Source organism: Rhipicephalus sanguineus, chromosome 11 (genome assembly GCF_013339695.2).
Source record: "Rhipicephalus sanguineus isolate Rsan-2018 chromosome 11, BIME_Rsan_1.4, whole genome shotgun sequence".
Lineage (NCBI taxonomy): Eukaryota > Metazoa > Arthropoda > Arachnida > Ixodida > Ixodidae > Rhipicephalus > Rhipicephalus sanguineus.
The window spans coordinates 40,159,536-40,179,557 of record NC_051186.1 but is presented as its reverse complement, the minus strand read 5'-3'; the positions used below and the strand labels follow the sequence as shown (position 1 = coordinate 40,179,557).

Genomic DNA, 20,022 nt, shown 5'->3' with positions numbered 1-20,022 from the left:
AAGCTTTGCGTACGCTATTCTAAAACTGCCTAATATCGCGCGCTTTGCTGTGAAAGTGGTACTGGGACGAAGCGTTGCAGCCTGATGTGCAGACCTTTTCACGGGAAAGAAACGCCACCTTTTCTGGATCTGTGGCACGGGAGTACAAACGCTGGTGTCACTGCCTCGGCGGTGCATTCTTGGAGGGTCACGCATATTTACCACAGACCAGAGGAGGTTATGGCGGCACCCTGGGAGCCTGCTCTGGAAAGGTGTACAGACAGGATTTTATTTCAGGAAAGGTCGGGGGGGGGGGGGGCTCTACATTCTCATATGTGTGTGTCTGTAAATATAACGTTCTTAAATCCAAGCCTTGTTTTACGAAATGGGTACGTTATAATTAAGTCCCTCTGAAATCACCATAGACATGCATGAATTCGAGTCCTCGTTTTAACAAAGTAAAATTATGTAAGTGTATCCGATATAACAAACTAATTAAGTTCTCCGAAACCAAAAAATCCCCAACGCTTTCGAGCTGATCACGTTATATCCCTTTCGCCGAGCGATACTGGCGGTAAAATGGAAAATGTTTATAACGAATTCGTGGCTATAACGAAGTCAACTCAACTAACGAGGTCTAACTGTGCGCACAATTTGTATTAAAATGGGGGGGGGGGGGGGAATGCTTGAACTCTCCACCCCTTTGCTACCCGGCAGGCGCGTAGCCAGAATTTTTTTTCTTGGGGGGTGGGGGTGGAGGAGGTTTCATTCAGCCTTTATGTACGTTCGTGCGCGTATTTGTCTGTGCGTGTTAGGTTCAAACGCACATTGTACGCTAGGCACTATAGCTACACTATAAGGGAATTTGCACACATCCACATCGCCGTCGTGCTCTCGATAACCACAAGCAGAAAACATCGCAGACTTAATTAGACCGTTGCATGCGCGCCATCTCTCTGTAAAGAATTGCTTTGAACAGCAACAAAACACAGAACAGTTTGAAGACGAATCGTTCGGTGCTGATGCGCGGAAGAAAGCGGTGCCAGCTGGAGGAATAAAGTAGTGCCAGGAAGGTGTCACAGCACGATGCATTCAGAAAGAATGGTTACATTTGACAGGCGTATAAGCGGCTGCCTGTTCGTTTTTCGCTGAACACATGTCGGCGGCAATGCCGTCATGTGCCCACGGGTGTCGGCAGGATTTTGTCTTGGGGGGGTGTAAACCAGTGTGTGCATCGCGGCTGAGGGAGGGAGAGAGCGCTAGTGTGGCTTGGGTGAGGGCTAGTGCTGGGGTGGTTCGAGGGGGGGGGGGGGCAGTGCCCTTTTTGCACCCCCCTGCCGACGCCCATGCATGTGCCTTCGCACTTTCTCCATGAATACGCTGGCGTTGCCATTTGCGTGCTATGCTTTAGCTATTGGCTCACATTGTCCTCTCCTAATACCTCGTCTGTGCACTACGTTCTCATCGTAACGACTTCAGTGAAAGGGGGTTGGGAACAGGAAGGGAGACGCTGTTAAACTTCACCCACTTCTCCCCCGCCCCATGGAGAACCTTGCGCCCGCCTATGATCGTGACCACGTGATCGGTCTGGGAAAGAAACAAAAGAAGTTAGTGCGTGTATATGGTATCACGTCGAGGCTCGTCCCACGACTGCATAAAACTTTCATCATCAATTCGACCTGGCAAGAGAAAATTACGTGGATGATCGCGTTTCGTTTGCTAAATGGCGACACAACTGCTCGCGATTAGCACTTTCTTTCTTTTCTTTTTTTTTTTCTGTGACGGTTTCAGCTAGAGTAGTCATCCGCACGGAGTCTCGGTTCGGCAGGTGAGTCCCTGCTCTCTTTCCCAAGCTTGCGTGGTTAGCCAGACTCGCGCTTGTTTCATCAAAAGGGCATACCTGGCCAATCAGGCGAGGGCTTAAGCTATAGCTGTTCGCTTTCCGAACCGTTATGTAAGACTGCGTCCTGCATGGCATTACCAAATCTATCGTGGTTTGCACTGACGTCACTGAAACCGCCACCGCCATATTGGAGTACCATGCAACTTGATGGGACGCGAAGTTTGTGATGTCACGTTAATGTTATCAGTACATCGCATGCAGGTTCTTTCATTTTTCATGCGCAGAGGCCAAAAATCAGGGGCGTAGCCAGAAATTTTTTTCGGGGGGGGGGGGGTTCAACCATACTTTATGTATGTTCGTGCGTGTGTATGTATGTGTGCGTGCCTATATATGCAAGCAAAATTGAAAAATTTCGGGGGGGGGGGGGTTGAACCCCCCAACCCCCCCCCCCCCTTGGCTACGCCCCTGCCAAAAATACTACAGTGGCGTCATCATAATGCAGCGGGTTGTTCACCACGTGGTTACGCCGCCCTGACGTCATCAATGCCGCCATGATGTAGGAGTAGCGATCCGTTAATTGACGTCACATGCAAGCTATCAGTTAAGTTTTCTGACGGTGGCACGTTGAACCAATCAGACAGGCTGTGGCATCCCTGTAAGCCAATCGGAAGCTGACAATACAGCGAATTGGACAACATGGCGGAATAGCACACCCCTGCTGCGTTCGTCTTGTGCGCTGGGAAGAAGCGGCCGTGTTGAGACGGCGGCAGCAGCAAGCAAAGCAGGGTTTGGCTTCAAAAGGAGGCCGTTCTAAGTATGGGCTTCGGCAGGGGAACCTCCCCCCGGGACAAACTTGGCGCTCTCCCCGACCCCGGATTTGGAAACTGCCCCCACAAATGCTCGCCAAGCTATATACAGAACCTAGCTGCGCCAACCCCCTTCCTTGAGGAGCGACTGCATATAGGCGCATGCCGCTGTTGCTGCTGCTTTCTTCTAGCCTGTCCTAGCAGCGGCGTAGTTTTTTGATACGGAAACCCCGGCCCGAGAGACGCTGCGTGGACCCTAGGCTGCCGCTGCTGCGTCATCCGCCGGCTGCCAGACCTCTCCGCATGCCACGGGGCCGTTTCTGTCCCCCATCTTTTTTTTTATTTTATTTCCTTCGTTTGTGCTCCGGGACCTGCGTCCGTCCTCGTTTACGACGCATTTTTCTTTTTCTTTATACAATAAGGAGGACGTGGTTATAGTGTGTGTTATGGCGAGCGGGAACGGCGTATAAACACGTATATACGTCCACCCTCCGTAACCGCAATAACATAGCGGCGGGTTATGTAAGCTGGAAGGGCTGGGACGTGTATGCAAGTACAGGCAGTACATGAGGTACAGGTCGCTAGCTCGGTGGCATAGCTGACAGCACTGGCGTAGCCAAAGGAGCGGTTGGGGGGTGGGGGGGGACAGGGGCGTAGGCAGAAATTTTTTTCGGGGGGGGGCACCTCCTTGATCTGTAGTGGGGACGAGCAGGCAGATGTGGTCGAGTGTCATTTTCTGCTCTGTATGCTATGGCAAAAAAAAAATTTCGGGGGGGGGGGGGGGGGCACGGGCCCGGTGTGCCCTAACGTGGCTACGCCCCTGGGGGGGGGAGTATGGTTTGCCCCTGCCTTCCCCCCCCCCCCTCCCTTCGAAAAATGTTCCTGGCGCTGCAGGAAGACCTGATTCTTTCTCTCTCTTTATCGTTGTTTTCAAGGAGTATAGGGAGCAAGCATTTGTGCACAGCCCCCCCCCCCCCAACACCCCCCAGGAGGTTCCCAGTACCTCCCCCCCCAAAAAAATCGAAATTTTAGATAAATTCTTGTGAAGGAGTACCTGTATCAGAAGGAGTCGCGCAGTTTCTATCCACCCTGCGCAAATGCGTGTCAGCGTGTGTTCTCTGAGTTCACCATATTGAGGGCGTAAATGACTCAAAAACTCCATATTTGGACTTTGGAGTATTTTGTTTCTTTCGCGCGTATGGGAGGAATTAGCTTAATGCTCCCTTTCTTCAATGACGGCGTCACTTTCCGAATGACGGACAAGGAGATTTAATAATACCGGGACGGAGAGGAGTTCAACCCCCCCCCCCCCACCCCCCAATATTTTTCAGTTTTGCATGCGTTATGTTGCCTCGTGGTAGTGACGGTGAAGAAGGCGGCAGTCACGCTCGTAGAAACGAAATTCCTTATTGTGTGAACCTATGCAAAAAGAAAAATTAAGTAACTCAAAGTACAAAAATCACCGTATTTTGTACACTGACAGCGGCGATCACAGTCGCTAATGCGTTCGTCGGCGCGTCGTCTTTTATCCATCTGTGATCGAACCTTCCAGCGTCACTGGTGCTGGCGTAAGTTCTCGAATAAACTTGACTCGCGTCTTGCGCGTAATCTTAGCGGAACATTCTGAAACAGTCGTGAAGCTTCCCAAACATAGCGGCGCGGCATGCGCCGAGTGGTGCAAACAAATCTTGGGGGAGAAACCCGATCACATGAAAAATAAAGAACTAAGGGCGTGTGGCAATATAGCACAAACATATATAAAGGTTGGTTAACCCCCCCCCCCCCCCCCAGGGCCGTAGCCAGGAATTTTTTTCGGGGGGTGTTTGTGTGTAGAACGTCTTTGGCAACTGGTGGTCGCTGTGAAGGCGTGCAAGTATTTTACTGTCACCCGAAAAGTTAAAGCATGAAAAAATTTCGGGGGGTGTCAGAACCCCCTCAACCCCTCCTTAGTTACGGGCTGCCCCCCCCCCCTCCCCACCACCACCAAAAAGAATTTCTGGCTACGGCCCTGCACTGCCTGTACCTCTATCGTCACCGCAGGTATCTTACGTGCGTGCGCGAACATCAGGATGAAAACGCGTACAGTTCGCGACGTTGAAACTAGGACTTATACGCGCGGGTGTCTTTGCGAACTGCGTCACTAAGGTTCTTCCAAGTGAACTCCGTGGCCTGCGTGCCTCCGCCGCGACGTAGCATGTCATAAAACGCAAAATGCGATCGAGGACGAAGGGTAACATGCGAGTAAAACGTGCGCCATATGGTGTATTGCTCTTTAGGCGCGCGCTTGGTGCGAAAAAGTGCGGAACCGCCGCCATGTTTATTTCTTGTTTCGTTACTTTGTTCTCTCACCCCCCCCCCCCCCCGGTCTCTTTTTCTTCAGAACGACAAGTGGAAATTACCCGGTTCCTCTCTTGGGAGACAGATAGCTCCGCACTTGGCAAAATAATTGTGGCGCAAAAAGACATACACGCGTAGTCTAAAGCGGCGCCGACACACCATGGTGGCATCGACATGGAAAAGAATCAGTGACGTAAACACTGCTTCGAATACTGGTATCTACAAAACCAATTTCACATTTGCCGATGTTACAGTATAGACTCGGGGCCCCTTCAACCGTGGCCACGGTGTTGCAACTCGTATTGAGCGCCACTGTATACGTCTGTATCCATAGGCTTATATCAGGCGCAACGGCACAGGTACTTATAGAGAAGTATCCGTAAACCATTCGCGGTCATTTACACGGGCAACGGCGGTTTTTTTTTTTCTTTTTTTCTTTATAATTCGCTGTTCCCATTCTAGCAAAAAGTGTATCTCTGCCATTCTACGTGCGTGTCTCCGTCAAGTCTGCTTCATTGAACAGCAGCGGTGCTGCGCCGAGAAGACACCTTTCTGTCTTTTAGGGGCGAAGCACCTTAGGGCCGAGCCTTTTACCCCACGCGTCTAGTGTAGCTCTCGTTTACACGGAGTCCGTTAGGGGCGCTCGCTTGCTCCCGGCGCTAGAGTTACTGTATATGCTACCTTTACAGTAACTCTACCCGGCGCGTGCTCCGGTTTGAATGGAGACCGCTAGGGGCGCGTTAAGCTCTCAGATGCATCTCACGACCGTAAGCATCCAACAACAACCAGAGGGACGTCTATAGACCTCGTATTCACTAACTTCGGATTACATCCCATTCAAAAACCCCTGGCCGATTACTTCCAGTGTGAAGCATGACGTGGCGAATTTGTGTACTAAGCTTTGTTGCTCGCTTTTCGCCGTTCAAATTATGCTATATAGCCTTCGTGGTCTGTCATCACGAGTGAGGGCTTTTTTTTTTCCTTTAGTAAGCATTTTCACCACTTTCTGGTCTAATTTCAAGTTTGTCAGAAGTAATGTGCTTTGTGACCACTCCGGTCCCCCCCCCCCCCACCTTTTTTTTTTTGTTACAGTGAAGGTAATCAGACAAGCTTGCAGTAAACAACAAGGGATTGCAATTTAATCAGCATGCAACCACTTTTTTTTTTTTTTTTGTCGTGCAGAGAAGCAAGCCCGCTGCGTCATTTGGTCAGACATTCAAATCTCGAAAAAGTGAATGCTGATATAACGAATTATGGGCTATTACGAAGTTTAATAAATATGGTTCATTGCTATTGTCCTGTCAAAGAACTTTTGCAATGCGTATTGGATATAACTGAGGTATTTTAATATCAGATTGTAAAATGTAAAATGATATTCAACTTTTGCAATGCGTATTGGATATAACTGAGGTATTTTAATATCAGATTGTAAAATGTGAAATGATATTCAACATTGTAAAATGATATTCAACTTATCTCTTCACCATGCATGGACATAATGAGGTCATGTGTGTGGTTGCATTAAGGGATTCAAGTTAATATGTGTGAGTTGAAACTAAAGCAGGCAGCCCTTCAGAGATTAACTGGACGTCAAGCCAAATACTCAGCAGATGAACTTATGACCGAGTGGGGTATCAATGTGGAGAAAAAAACATGGTTCCAAACCTGAACGTCTTCAATATTCATGGATGAATTAGGATGTATATAATGCAGACTTGCGGTACTAATGGACTAAACAGGTTTATGGCGAAGTTACCGGTAGTAAAGCCTGCAGCATAGAATGCCATTTTGCCCAGAGGAGGCTGCACATGGTGACATGTTTTTTACCCTTGAAAAAACACTTATAGAGATGTTTATGTCACCACCTTTTCAGAGATCTTGTTAGATTTCGACCCAAAATTGATTGCTTTGTGTCTGCCTTAGGGACGACAGTTTAAAACGACACTTCAAGTGTTTCGAGTAAAAAAATTGAAATGAATTGTAATATAATTGCCAATGACGCCCAAAGTATGTCAACAGCCATAACTACCAATCCAAACACAGGAAAAGAAAATGGCTTGGCAGCATTATAGCTGTGTATGTAGGCTGCGCAACAAATTGGAATGCTTGTGCTGTCATCAATATTAAGTATATTATAGCTCAAAAACCAGAATGTCTTTCATTTCATAAGGTAGTATTTCAGTTAGAATCTTATAACATAAAAACTTACTCATCATTATCAATTTTCCTAGTTCATTGCACAGGTTAATGTCGATTGAAGAAGCATGGAAAGTTTCACTGGAGAATCTTGATTTGTTCTAAAGTTAGTCTTTCATGCAATGAAAAACAACTGAAAATCGGGTTTCGAGAAAAACGAGAGTTAAGTTTTCCAAACCTGTCATTCTTGGTTTGAGGGCAGTCACAAAAAAAGACCATAACTTTTGAACAGGGCCAGATAGAGATGTAATTTTTTCTGCCCCGCAATTGTGAATGCATGTATATTCTTAGCATGTCAAAAAATTTAAAAAACTAATTTTTTGCAAAAAGCTTCCTTTTAAGGGGTGGCAACACACCTTAAGGCGAAAGAACATAGAAAGTCAAGATTAAAAAAACATAAAGATGTTTCAGGATTCAAACGAGCTTGCTGATCACAAAAGTAACCCACACGAGTCCTGAAACATCTCTGTATGTTTTTTCACCTCAACTCATTCAGTAGATGCAACTTCTTCGCAATCCTCTAGTATTCTGGTACCTCTCTGGTGTGCTAGAATTACAGCGAAAGCTGTTATGAGATCATTTCAACGGCCGTTTTTGGTGGCATAGTTGTCCGCCGCCGCCGCCGCCGCCGCCGGTGTCCGTAACCACTATCGCTCGAAATAAGAAAAAATTTCCAGGATGGAACGGGGTTCGAACCTGGGCCCTCTGCGTGGGAGCCCAGTGTTGTACCTCAGAGCCATGCCGGTGCTTGGAACTGCCTTGCAAAACGACGCTATACAGGCCTCATGTCCAGAAGGAACCACATTAACATATGTAATTTAGTGTGGTAGAAGAGTGAAATAACAACCACGCACCACACAACGCGAATTCTGTAACCAGGCGTCACACAATGCGAATTGAGCAACGAGTGGGCTGTTGGATGCTTCCAACCCACTACAAGGGGCTCTGCAATAATTCTTCATCGTCATCAGGCACAACACCAACAAAGTGCGCATGATGCCTTACATGTTTTTAGCGGGTACCACGGCTCTCCGTTGAATGACGAAAAATGGCATAGTGGCTGCTGCCCTACTTCACAGAAATTATGATTTATAGCGTAGTGGGTTCCTCGCAAGTGCACTTGCATTGGTTGCCAAGGAAGCCCATGAGCCCATCATCCATTTCCTCAGGGTCTCAACAAAGTTCTCCCCCCCCCCCTCTCTCTCTCTCTCTCACGTCAATATATGTTATATTGCATGGTGGGAGAGTTAAATAGCGACCGGGCGTCACACAATGCGAATTATGTAACTGGTGAGCCGTTTAAAGCTTCCAACCCATTACAAAGAGCTGAGCCATAAGTCTTCATCGTCATCAGTCGTCACGTAAACAAAGTGCACATAATGCCTTACATATGTGTAGCTGGAGCCTCGCTTCTGCGCACAATGACGAATAATGGCGTTGTAGGTGCTTTCCAATTTGACAAATATTGTGATTTATGGCGTAGTGGGGACCTTGCTAGTGTACTTCAAGAGAGTTTACAACGGGCTCTAGAAATGCCGCTCTTCCAGCTTTCGCTGTGACTGTGCTGCGCTTTCCGCGCAGGCCTGGCATTTTTTGCTAATTAATGACAAGAACCTTGGATATTTATTTACTTTTGTTCTAGGATTCAAAGGCCCTGTTCAACAGCCTCCTCAGTGGTTGCCAGGACGACAGTGACAGTGATGGTTCCAGCCCGGACTCGCCGCCGTCCCCAAACAAGGGTGTGACCACAAATGGGTCGCCATCGCCAGCACTCAACTCGGTACTTAATTCAGGTGGGCAGAACTCACAAATTGTTGCCCGGCTAGCCATGAACTGAGTGGTGTGTTTGTTGTGGGGTCTGCAGTTGAAGTTACTGAAAAAAAAAAAAAGGGTCAGCCAGTTTCACACTGTGAAAACCACTGGACAGCAAAGCTGTAAGCATGTGAATGTATGTGATTGACTGGCGAGATCACGTGATGTCGTTTATCCACCGCTAGGTTTGAAATACGTACGCTCGCACATTTCCAGCAGCATCATCAGCACCATCATTCATCTTATTTATTTCTTCTTTATTCACTCCCCTCTTCTGGTCACGTGACCTACGCGACACCTACTATTACTACTACAAGGACGAAGACAATGACAATGAATGGCACAGAATAAACTAAGACGGCTTCAGTGTATAAACAGGGTCCAGTCCTTGCATTACATTCCAGAAAAACAAAAGTTTGAACAGCCTGTGGTCATGTTGAAACACTGGCACCTTTTTTTTAGTATATAGCAATTTAGACAGTTTAGTATAGCAATTTAGACAGAGAAAGTAATCTGAAACACTTGCGAAGTGCCTGACATCACAAAAATGAGTAAACGCTACTGGATGAAGCATTTATGTAAATTATCTGTGGCAGGGACAGCAATGGCTGTGGGTGGAGCTGACATTTTTCTCTTAAGTAGTAACCGAGTATTGGTGCCTCTGCATTACTTTGACCTCACCGCACTGCCCTGAAAAGCTGAAAATGTTTTAATTCAATGACGGTCAAGCATGTACCCAGTGGCACGTAACTTAAAGGGACACTAAAGAGCAAAACAATTTTTCTCATATTAGTAAAGCACTCTTTCACAATCCCAAAAACACCACGCTTGCTGCGAGAAGACGCTTAGTAAGCGAGAAAACGCGCAAAAACAAAATGTGGGTGGTGACGCCACCTTGAAATTTCTGCACCATTTGCCGTGACGTCACATGTTTTGACGGCGCCTACTATAGAAACTACGTAGTTCCTAATCGGTAAAAGTAAAGTACATTGTCCTCTGAGGGGGCCATAGACCTAACATACCAAGTTTGGGGTAATTTTGTTGAGCCAATGGTGCCGAAATACGATAAATACACTTTGAAATCTGTGACGTCACGCGGGAAGATTTCGGCGTGAAATTTAATAATGAAACTTTGAACTTGACTTTCTCCTCTGTTAATAAACCTATGATGGCGAAATTAACGACATTAGAGTTCTCAGAGCACAATTTATCGATCTAAATCGATTCGTTGTTTCTCTTTAGTGTCCCTTTAAGTCTGCGCTATCTCTGGCATTCGCTCACAAAAACGAGACAGTATACACTCGCATATACGAGTTTGGCTCTGTGAAGAGCACTTTGAATTGAGATGTGTGTCGTTAGCATTCTTTCAGCCTACTTCTTTTGTGCCTTGAGTGTGTAAATATTTGACCGCCTTGCATTCTCATTCACAGGTTCTGTGGTGTCCTCGGCGAGCAGCGTCACCAACCCTGCCGACCTTGCACCTATCTACCGCATAGGCGGGCAGCCCGTCGTATCACTAGCAGGTGAGGTGGCCAAATGTACGCAGGTTTACCGAAAGTCAAATACAGCCGACTGTTGCCGTAAGGAAGTACGAGACGAAAATACCTTTGTAAGATCAAACGTGCTTTGTAACCACAGACGGTGCTGGGGAAAAAAGATCACTAGTGAAATAGCTGGAAACGCAGTATGAATATGTTAGCATTACCTTTAATTATCTCTGATTACTGTCAGTTACCTTGTCAGCTGACAGTTAGCCAACATTAGCCAGTGCAGGTGCATAGTATGTGTGTAAATGTGGTTGGCTTCATACAAACAATACACTTCCTGCCCGTGCATACCTTCCTATGCTAACATATTTTGCCATTGAATATATGCAAAAACAATTATGCCTCCACAATGAGAAGATCTTGATAGCCTGTTGCTCCTTGCTGTACTGATATGTGGTGCATGGTCAACATTTTTCAGTGTCACTAATACAAAGCCATACTATGTGTGGTGAGGGGGGTCCGCTCTATGCACGGCTGGTGCAGAAGCCTAGCTCCGGTCCCAGCCGCAAATAGTCGTACCGTGTCAACGTCCCCTTCCCGTAGCGCGCGTCATCGCAGCTACGACGGGTTCGGGCGAATAAGGCAACAGGCTAGCACAACAAACAACACTTTATTGCTACGCTAGTAATAACGCGTAAATGTCGCGTAGAGGGATAGTCCGCTCTCGTAGAAAAACAAAGGGCAACGCTTACACCTTCGGTCGATGATCGGCTGGCGGGTCTCGGGGCGGTGAGGTGTTACTTCGCAGGTCAGCAGGTCACGAGAGACTCTCTGCCTGTCTGCTCGGTTGTTTTATTCACCTCCCGTGTCCCTCCCCACCGCGAGGGTCGTTTCTCTCGCAGGGCGAGTTCCCTTTCCCGCGAGCCGGGAAGCTAGGATTGGCGCGCGGAGTGGCGGGAAAGAAGGGGTTGTCCGGAAAGGGCGACGGTGCTCCCCTCCTAGTGGTCCCCCGGTTCCCGCCGTCAGTTCGCGATCGCGCCAGCCTTAAGGAAAGGAAATGGGCGCGCGTGCTCTCCCACAGTGGTCACATGGGATCAGTACATCTGCTTGCTGACTGCAGGCCATTCAGGGCATGCTGTTGGTTGAAAGTCTCGCACACATTAATAATGTGTCATTCGAAGTTGCTTACTGCTGACTAGTTCACATTTTTACCACCTAAACACGTATTTTGAGTAGCTAGCAAACAGATATCTGCATCACTGCAATGAATATTGAGTTGAATCTTGCATTTTTAGTTTCGTTGTAGCCATAGGATACTCCCTGAAATAAAGCATGGGCAACCACCTTTAGGATTTTTAATGTTATATGTCGTAATTCTTTATGTCCGTTTTTACTGTGTTGAAGTTGAATAGTACAGTTAGAGGCCAAGAAGAAAAGAAAAACATGACATAGAAGTGGCGGTACACTGGAGAGTCTGAATTTTCTATCAAGCTTGTTTCTCTCTAGTAAACGGTCAATTGAGAGTCTGGTATTCATACCTCGACTCGGCTTGTCTTGGTGCGCCTCTTGCCAGGTGCCGTCGCCGGAGGTTCGTCGGGTAGCAGCTGCAGCCCAGCCACGGTCACCGTGTTGCCCGGTTCCCAGTCGTCCCTGGGAACCCTCATGTACCAGACGCCGCAGGGGCTGCTGTACGCTGCCCCGCCCGGTGGCTCCTTGCCCGAAGCACTGCTGCTGAACCTTAGCCAGCCAGTCTCCCTCAAGACAGATGGAGGCACGTGCATACTACTTCGTCCTTACCTCCAACCAGGCTCAGATCCAGAGGGGATGCCCCACTCTTAGAAGTTTCGCGCATAACGCCGGCGTGCGGCATGTCACGAGCTTGTTTCTTTTTACTGGATGTCACTGTTCTTTGGTTCTGGAAAGACAAGAAGGCTTTAATTAATATTTAAGGGGGGACCCTGCTTCGGAGACATATTTCTTTGTTTTTGAGTACATTTTTATGAAACTTACGCAGCTTATGTATTTATATGTCCTGATTTCAAATATGCAATTATTCTTCTAGTACACTATGCTGTTTTCAAAATATCAAATATTTCATGTATATTGTTGGGAGCAAGATTTATTTATAAATTGTAAGAGTTATAAAGCACATCAGCATATCACAATAAGCTGAAATGAATACTGTTTGCAATAAAACAAGAATGGATGTTCTAGGCCCAATTGAACAAAAGTTATAGTACGTTGAACACTCGGCAAGTCAGCGATTTCGAGCTCGGTCAAACTGGGATCAAGCTGGGAATGTTCAACATACCATAACTTTTGTTCAAATGGGCTTAGAACATCCATTCTTGCCTTATTGCATACAGCATTGATTCCAGGTTATTGCGATAGGCTGATTTGCTTGATAACTCTCACAGTTTAGAAATAAAGCCTGCTCCTAACAATACAAAAACTATTTAATAGTTTCAAAACTACATATTGTATTAGAACAATAATTGCATGTTTGAAATCAGCACATAAAAATACATAAGCTGTGAAAGTTTCATAATGATACGCTCAAAAACAAGAAATATGTTTCAGAAGCAGGGTCTCCCCTTAAAGGGCCCCTAAACCACTCTGAGTTTGAAGACGAGAGAGTTGTTTCTTTCTCGGCTTCGCTACCCTTCCTACAGGCACTATCTCCTCCCTGCCACTTATTTCTTCACAAATACGTGGGCAGTGTCAGCACTATCAGGATTTTGCACTTTTCGGCTCCATGCTGTTATCTTTGCTTGCGCTGCAAAAAACTCACAGAACAAAACGAAATCATTTCATCACGCACAATAGTTATGCGAGACAAGGCAGAATGGGCATGTAACTGCATGGCAAAGCAGGTTAGGAGACAATATTAATTACAACTGACATCCCTCGTATGTGGACCAATCGAGAGCTTATTTCCTTATGACATCATTTTAATGCCAGACCCTCTTTCCTCCCCTCCCCTTTGAATAAAAACCTGGATCTGCACCTGCCCCTGACTTTGTCTCCTCAATAAGTTCTGCGCACCACAACGAAAGCTGCGGGACTGCATGGCAAAGCAGGTTAGGAGACAATATTAATTACAACTGACATCCCTCGTATGTGGACCAATCGAGAGCTTATTTCCTTATGACGTCATTTTAATGCCAGACCCTCTTTCCTCCCCTCCCCTTTGAACAAAAACCTGGATCTGCACCTGCCCCTGACTTTGTCTCCTCAATAAGTTCTGCGCACCATAACGAAAGCTGCGGGACTGTACTGGCGAGGTAATAGTTGAGAGTGTGTGAAAACCAAGAAGAGTTGAATGTTTTTTGTTTTTTTTTTAACAAAAATGGGACTTAATAATGGCATTGAAACAAGACAGGCACTGCGATAAATTGCAGCAACTGAATAATTTAGTTACATGTGTTAGGGCATATGCGGTACAAAATTAGAGAGGGACCACATGCTAGGGAAGCAAAAAGCAAGCGTAACAGAGGAAAGTTAAGTGCAACATGTGCATGAAATCCGCATTCTTGGTTGACTACTCTCGGGGATACTTTCCCATATGCAAGATTTTGCGTGACTAGCGTAGGATGCATTGGCATGTAACGAGCGACAGCATTGTTGCCACATTGACGAGCACGTTGTCTTGTCAGAGTACTAAGTATACAACCTTCCATCGATGCCGACACGTCTAATAGTGAAGCAGTCTTGCAAGAGAGAAAGGATCTCAAAAAGTGGTCCTCTTACAATACCGCCTCAGATAATAGTTTGCACATTCAATTGAGATCTTACATTTATGCAGATCTTGCACATACAATGCTTTCTACCTTGAAAAATTTATGTTATGCAGCATATATGTGCAGTGCAGCATATATATGCAGCTCTCTAAAACTTTAATAAGATAAAAATAAACTTTATATAATTGTCTAATCAAACATATTCTCCGCTGTCTTTACTGCTCCAAAGAAACAATTTGAAGAGTATTTGAAATGCATGCCCGCAAGCATGGGAAGTGCGTTTTAAATACTTTTAATAAGTGTGTAATGTGTTTTGCTCTTGCTTGCAGACTGCCCCACGCAGCAGTACATCACAATCCCAGTCCCTGTGTCAATGGCACAGCAACAGGTGGGTCTTTGGCATCGATGTTAGACCACACTGCATTTCTTGTGAGTAGCCATCAAAGGTACAATTTGCAAGGACCTAATGTCATAAAAACTCGCAGGGTTCCCTATGCATTCACGTAAGTTGACTTGGAGTTGAAAGTCATGTTCTTCCTCTCAGTCAATTGTATTTATCCTCCCTCCCCCCACGAAGGCTTTCTGCACCTGAAGTGGCTTTGCAGTGCCTCCAGGTTCGGAGGCATCACAGCTTTCTTTACCTCACATTGTTTTGCAGCATTGCCTCCGAGATCGGCCCACGTTTGACCAAACGATGATGTCATGCGATGAAGTCATCTTGTAACGTAACAAATTTTGGCAATGTGTGACATCATGATGATGTCACCAAGCCGTAATCTCTGATCACGTGACTTTTTGCATCGTTTTTGTTCACGCCGATGGTCACTTCTCGCATTTGTTGAGGTATCTAAGGCTTTCGCCTTGAAAACCTGTCATGCTGCATGGTACAGTATGCATTGAGAAAGCTCTTATATTGTAGGAAAAGTTTGATTATGTTTCACGGTGCTATAGTAACACCCTTTTCACATACTTTGTACTGCACTGTAAAGAATGCTTGAGTTTATCTGATGGCTTATATAAGTGCACGTTTGTATATTAGCCACAAGGGGATAATAAGTTGTACTAACATTGCTTTTTTTTCCTTTTGCAGGCTGGTGCAACATCATCAAGCTCATCATCCAAGAGAGAACGAACGGGCAAATAGCCCGGAAGATTCGACGTTAATAAAGAGAGCGCGATTATAGGTGTGCCGTCGTGATTACGGCAATGGCTTCTTCTTGGTCTACACGACGTACAGGATCGAAAAGCCAGCCTTGCACTAGCAGTGCCATCATGACAGTACCTGAGAAGGCAGAACAGCCGGCCAAAACCCTTTTTGCATTCGATCATTACTATGACGACTGTGGAGTCTATTTTGAATGCCCACTCTGGTCATTCGACTGCAGTGGCAATAAAGCTTTTATGACACGTCAGTCTTGTGCAACTTTGCCTGGTGTTGTTTCATGTGTGAGAACACAATATTGTTAGACTCATCATATGAACAAAAAAGACAACACAGGACAACACTATGCTAGCAACTGATCAGTTGCTAGTAGTGACTGATACAGGTCGGTTTGTAGCATAGGTCGGCAAACTCGCTCACGAGTTGACTCATTCAGACTCGCTTGGACTCAGATCGGGCCGGGGGTGCGAGTCTGAGTGAGTCCGGGTGAGTAATAATTTGGTGAGTTTGAGTTCAAGTGAGTCCGGTTGAGAAAAACTTTAGCGAGTCTGAGTTCGAGCGAGTCCAGTTGAGGAAAATTTTGGCAAGTCTGAGTCCACGTGAGCCCTAAGCGTAAAATATATTTCTTGAGTGGGTCAGTGAGCTCCACATTTTTTGCCGAACTATGTTTCTATCTATTCAACTTCAACATTACTATCAGCCTTATGTCGACTCACAGTTATACGCACGTCTGCTCACATATAATTTAACACACTAGCGTTCATATATCAGCTGAATGTTTATTCATCAGATGCGTGAATTAGGGAGGGGCGGGGTGAAGTGCCTTGAGCTCTCCCCCGCAGAATGTTCATGCGAGTCATTTCTTTCAATAAAATTGTCCCACAGGTCTGCAACCACTGATAACTTGTATCTGAAAGTACAAGATCAAAATGCGCCACCTAGAGCACCAATTACACGAGATGTTTGTTAAAGAGCATTGACACCATGGTCAAAAAAGCTAATTATATGCTAACAGACTCGTTCAGACTCAACTCGCTCAGACTCAGATCGAGCAGTGAGTCTGAGTGAGTTTGTGTGAGTAATATTTTGGCGAGTTTGAGTCCGAGTGAGTCCAGAGAAAAAAAAAATCGTGATTCTGAGTTCGTGTGAGTCCAACTGAGGAAAATTTTGGTGAGTGTGAGTCCGAGTGAGCCCTAAGGGCAAAATGTATTTCACGAGTGAGTCTGAGTGCGCTCCACATTTTTTGCCGACCTATGGTTGGTAGTGGCACATAGTCCTATGTTTTCTATTCTATATCATAGTCTTTGTAGTACCTTTTCACATTATGCGAGAACATAGTGTAGCGCTGCCATTTGTGGACTGTGATCGAACAGTGAAGTGCTTGCTAACTGCAGCCTACCACACTCACTCGCCCATTACCCGTACTAATTGATGCTGGCTAATGTCAGCTAGAGTTGGCTGAATAATTGCCAACAATAACTTACTATTGGCTGAATAATTGCTAGTGTTGGCTAAGCAATGGTAACTGTTCAACAACATATGCTAATGCAGGCTATCCACCATTAAAATTGCAACAATGCCTTCATTCAATCAATATTCAATGATGCATTTGCATATACAGTAAACTCTCAGTAAATTAAAATCTCTTCAACAGAACTGCTGCTTAAATGAAACAACTGCTTCTGATATGACTGGTTTCGTACTTGAATTCCACACACTTGCTACTCTCTCAGTAAACAGAGCTGTTAAACGGGACATATCTTCCTGGTCCCTTCAGGTTCCGTTTCACAAGAGCCTACTGTACGTACATAGCAAACAACACAAGTTCATTCTGCATGACTTTTGGTATCAGTTCGTAAACGAGTCACATGGCCACTGCTGGCCAACGGTGGATGCCTAAAGTTATCATCTGTTGCCTGAAGGAAGAGATTGCCATGGGGATTAGCGTATAGACATATAGTTGAATTCCTGAACAGTGGGCAAGTGAGGGAAGCCGCAGCCTGGAACCATCCTTTTGACAAGGGACTTGAACTGACCCGACAGAAATAAGCCGTGTCAAAAATTCAGTATCCAGGTTGAATACTTCTGCTTGGGCAAGTTGGAACAACATATTGTAATTTTAAACAGCTCAAAACGAAAAGGATGGTACATCTACAGTGAGTGCATGTGCTTTTTGTCCTTGTCTTATTGAGGTTTATGAACTCCCAATATTCGAGTCCTGATCGATTCTTGTACTACAAATGTCATTTTAAATATCGCAAATACTGAATAAATTTCAACAAAATTTATTCTGATGCACATTGAAAAAGACCTCAATGACCCCATCATGCTTCAGCAGATGGCAGTTAATGTCTGTACAATTGCACTTGCAATGAAGACTGAGAAATGCAATGCAATGGGTATATTACACACGAACACTGTCGTAGCACGCAACGCCACTCAACGATCGTGATGCATGCGTTTGCTTCGACTTCTGCTGTCCGACTCGTGGCGAGATGATGACGATGACTGGTGATCGTAAGAACGCTTGTGGCTCCTGTCCTTTTCTCTCCGTTCGTCCCTGCGGTCTCTCTCGCGACTCCTTTCCTGGTACTCATCCCGGTGACTTCTTCTCTCCTGGTCTCTGTGATCACCTCTGTGACCGCTTGTGTGACTGTCCTCGTGCCTTCCTCTGCGGCTGTCGGCGTGTCTGTCCTCCCTGCGTCCATCGCTGCGGCTGTCCTTGTAGCTGTCCCTGTGGTCATCCCTGTGCCTGTCGTTGTGGCTTTCCTTCTTCCTGTCCTTCTGGCTTCGTTCCTTTTGCTTGGCGTCTTCCCTGCCTTCTTCCTCGTCATCCCTGTGGCCCTCCCTGCGCCTATCCTTCTTCCTGTCCTTCAGGCTTCGCTCGCTTCGTTCCTTTTGCTTGGCACCTTCCCTGCCTTCTTCCTCGTCATCGCTCCACACTAGATCATACTGACCGCCAGCACCACCCCGCCGTGCAGTGTCCTTCAGCTCGTAACGGGCACCCCTGGGCTTCTTACCGCCCTTGTCGTCGTTGATGTATTCGACCCCACGACCTTTTCCTTTCCACCGCAGCTTCGCCACCGACTGGCTGAAGTCGACGTGAATGCGCCGGTCGTCGATCAGAACGTTGTCCATCTTGAAGAAGGCGTTCTCGCAGTGCTCCCGCTGCTCGAACTCCACGAAGGCGTACTGGAGCGAGTCGCCTGTCTTGCGGTCCCGGATGACCTCGCAGCTCTTGACGGGACCGAAGCGGCTGAAGATGATCTCCAGGTCTTCGTCCGTTGTCACTGGATTGAGCTTGCAGACGAACAGCACGTTCTCGGGGGGCGCTGCCTCCGCGTCCGGAAGGTCTCCGATCATCTCGAGTACCGTGGCCCGCGCTCGGGCTTCCTTGGCCTTGATCTCTTCCTCGATCTCCTCCATGCTTCGCCCTTGAGTGTCGTCCACGACCTCGTGAGCCCCGATGCGGTCGCTACGCAGCATCTCGAGCGTCGGCTCGGGAGACGCGTCCGGAAGTTCGAGTCCCGCCGGATCGTCGAACGGGTCGTGAAGGATCACCGTGTGGCAGATGCGTATGTCCTGGTAAGGCCTGCCTTCGCCGTCGCACACGGCGGCGTTGATTCTCTCGAGCGTTTCGAAACCCTCGGCGACGCAACCGAAGACGCTGTGCTGACCATCCAGAGAGTCTAAGTTCTCTCCCAACGTTATGATAAACTGCGAACCGTGGAGACCGTCATCGCTGCCCACCATGGAGAGAGTGCCGAGCTTGAGGTGCTTCAGACGCGGCTTCTTCTCCATCTCGAAGTAGCGCGCTTGGTCTCCGTACAGCTTAGAGAACATAGACTCACCGCCGCGACCGGTACCACTCGGGTCGCCCGATTGAGCGACGAAGTTTTGCTCCACCTTATGGAAGAGGTTTAGGTTGTAGTACTTGAGCTTGCACAGCTTGAGGAAGTTGAGGCACGTTCGAGGTCGCTCCGTCGTGTACAGGTCGACCGTCAGGTCGCCCAACGTCGTCTCGATCACGACAGCCATGTCGTTAAAGTACGCGTACTCTTAGCAGCTCTCGACGCCTTCAACACTCCCCCGAAAGATCATTATTCTCACTCACGTTCAGATATTCAAAACAAATGACCGACCGGCACAGCGCCTGACAGCGCTTACGATTTCCTTCACAAGTGGAGTACGTCGAAATAAAACCCGCGCAAAGGTTTATTATGACGGGCATGATGTCAATAGCATTGACGCAAGCCAAAGGGGCAAGAGCACTGAGAGCACTTGTTTATCGTGTTCTCCACGTGACAATTTGTGAATTAAGTGATCCACAGACGAACAACATCCTCTGTATTTGGTGAACAGATTTCACGCTAACCTGTGCACCGAAGCATATGGAGCTCATAATTCAACCACGTGGTCCGGCGACAAAAAAAAAAAAAAAAAAAAAAGGAAGAAGAAGAAATAATAAGTGCCGAATGTACCCGTTCCCGCTAAAACGCACGGGCCTCGTGCATGGGGAACTGGTTGGAGGTTGATATTGCGCACACATGGAAGTCTTCACAGAACAGCACCACAACGAAGTACTGCCCTATGGGGTTTGTGCGCGACTGACTTCTTCAGCCTAGTACATCTTGCTTGCTTGCATCTTATATAGGTGTCA

General features: G+C 46.8%; 2 protein-coding genes across 4 annotated transcripts in view; one reads left to right on the top strand and one right to left on the bottom strand.

Moving 5' to 3' along the window:
* LOC119373610 (serum response factor) overlaps positions 1–15,612 on the top strand; it is a 37,074-nt gene extending 21,462 nt beyond the window's left edge. The window contains exons 3-7 of the mRNA XM_037643662.2: positions 8,804–8,954; positions 10,404–10,496; positions 12,034–12,231; positions 14,530–14,588; positions 15,291–15,612. Of these exons, the coding sequence (XP_037499590.1) occupies positions 8,804–8,954; positions 10,404–10,496; positions 12,034–12,231; positions 14,530–14,588; positions 15,291–15,344 (555 nt within the window). The 3' untranslated portion in view covers positions 15,345–15,612. The remainder of the gene's footprint in view (positions 1–8,803; positions 8,955–10,403; positions 10,497–12,033; positions 12,232–14,529; positions 14,589–15,290) is intronic.
* A 2,025-nt stretch (positions 15,613–17,637) lies between these two features.
* Positions 17,638–19,545, bottom strand: LOC119373609 (peptidyl-prolyl cis-trans isomerase sig-7). Of its 3 annotated transcripts, none has more exons than XM_049410747.1 (2): positions 18,272–19,545; positions 17,638–18,172 (listed from the first exon to the last, which is right to left on the bottom strand). In XM_049410747.1, exons 1-2 carry the CDS (start codon positions 19,398–19,400, stop codon positions 17,802–17,804), a joined length of 1,500 nt encoding a protein of 499 aa, XP_049266704.1. In that variant the 5' UTR covers positions 19,401–19,545; the 3' UTR covers positions 17,638–17,801. The 3 variants fall into 3 exon arrangements, with proteins under 3 accessions (XP_049266704.1, XP_049266702.1, XP_049266703.1); XM_049410746.1 differs by having other exon boundaries at positions 17,639–18,149; positions 18,240–19,545; XM_049410745.1 differs by having other exon boundaries at positions 17,638–19,545.
* Positions 19,546–20,022: the final 477 nt, after the last annotated feature.

Bases quoted from the DNA above. Each gene is read 5' to 3' on its own strand.
- LOC119373609 (XM_049410745.1), bottom strand. From the start codon at position 19,400: ATGGCTGTCGTGATCGAGACGACGTTGGGCGACCTGACGGTCGACCTG.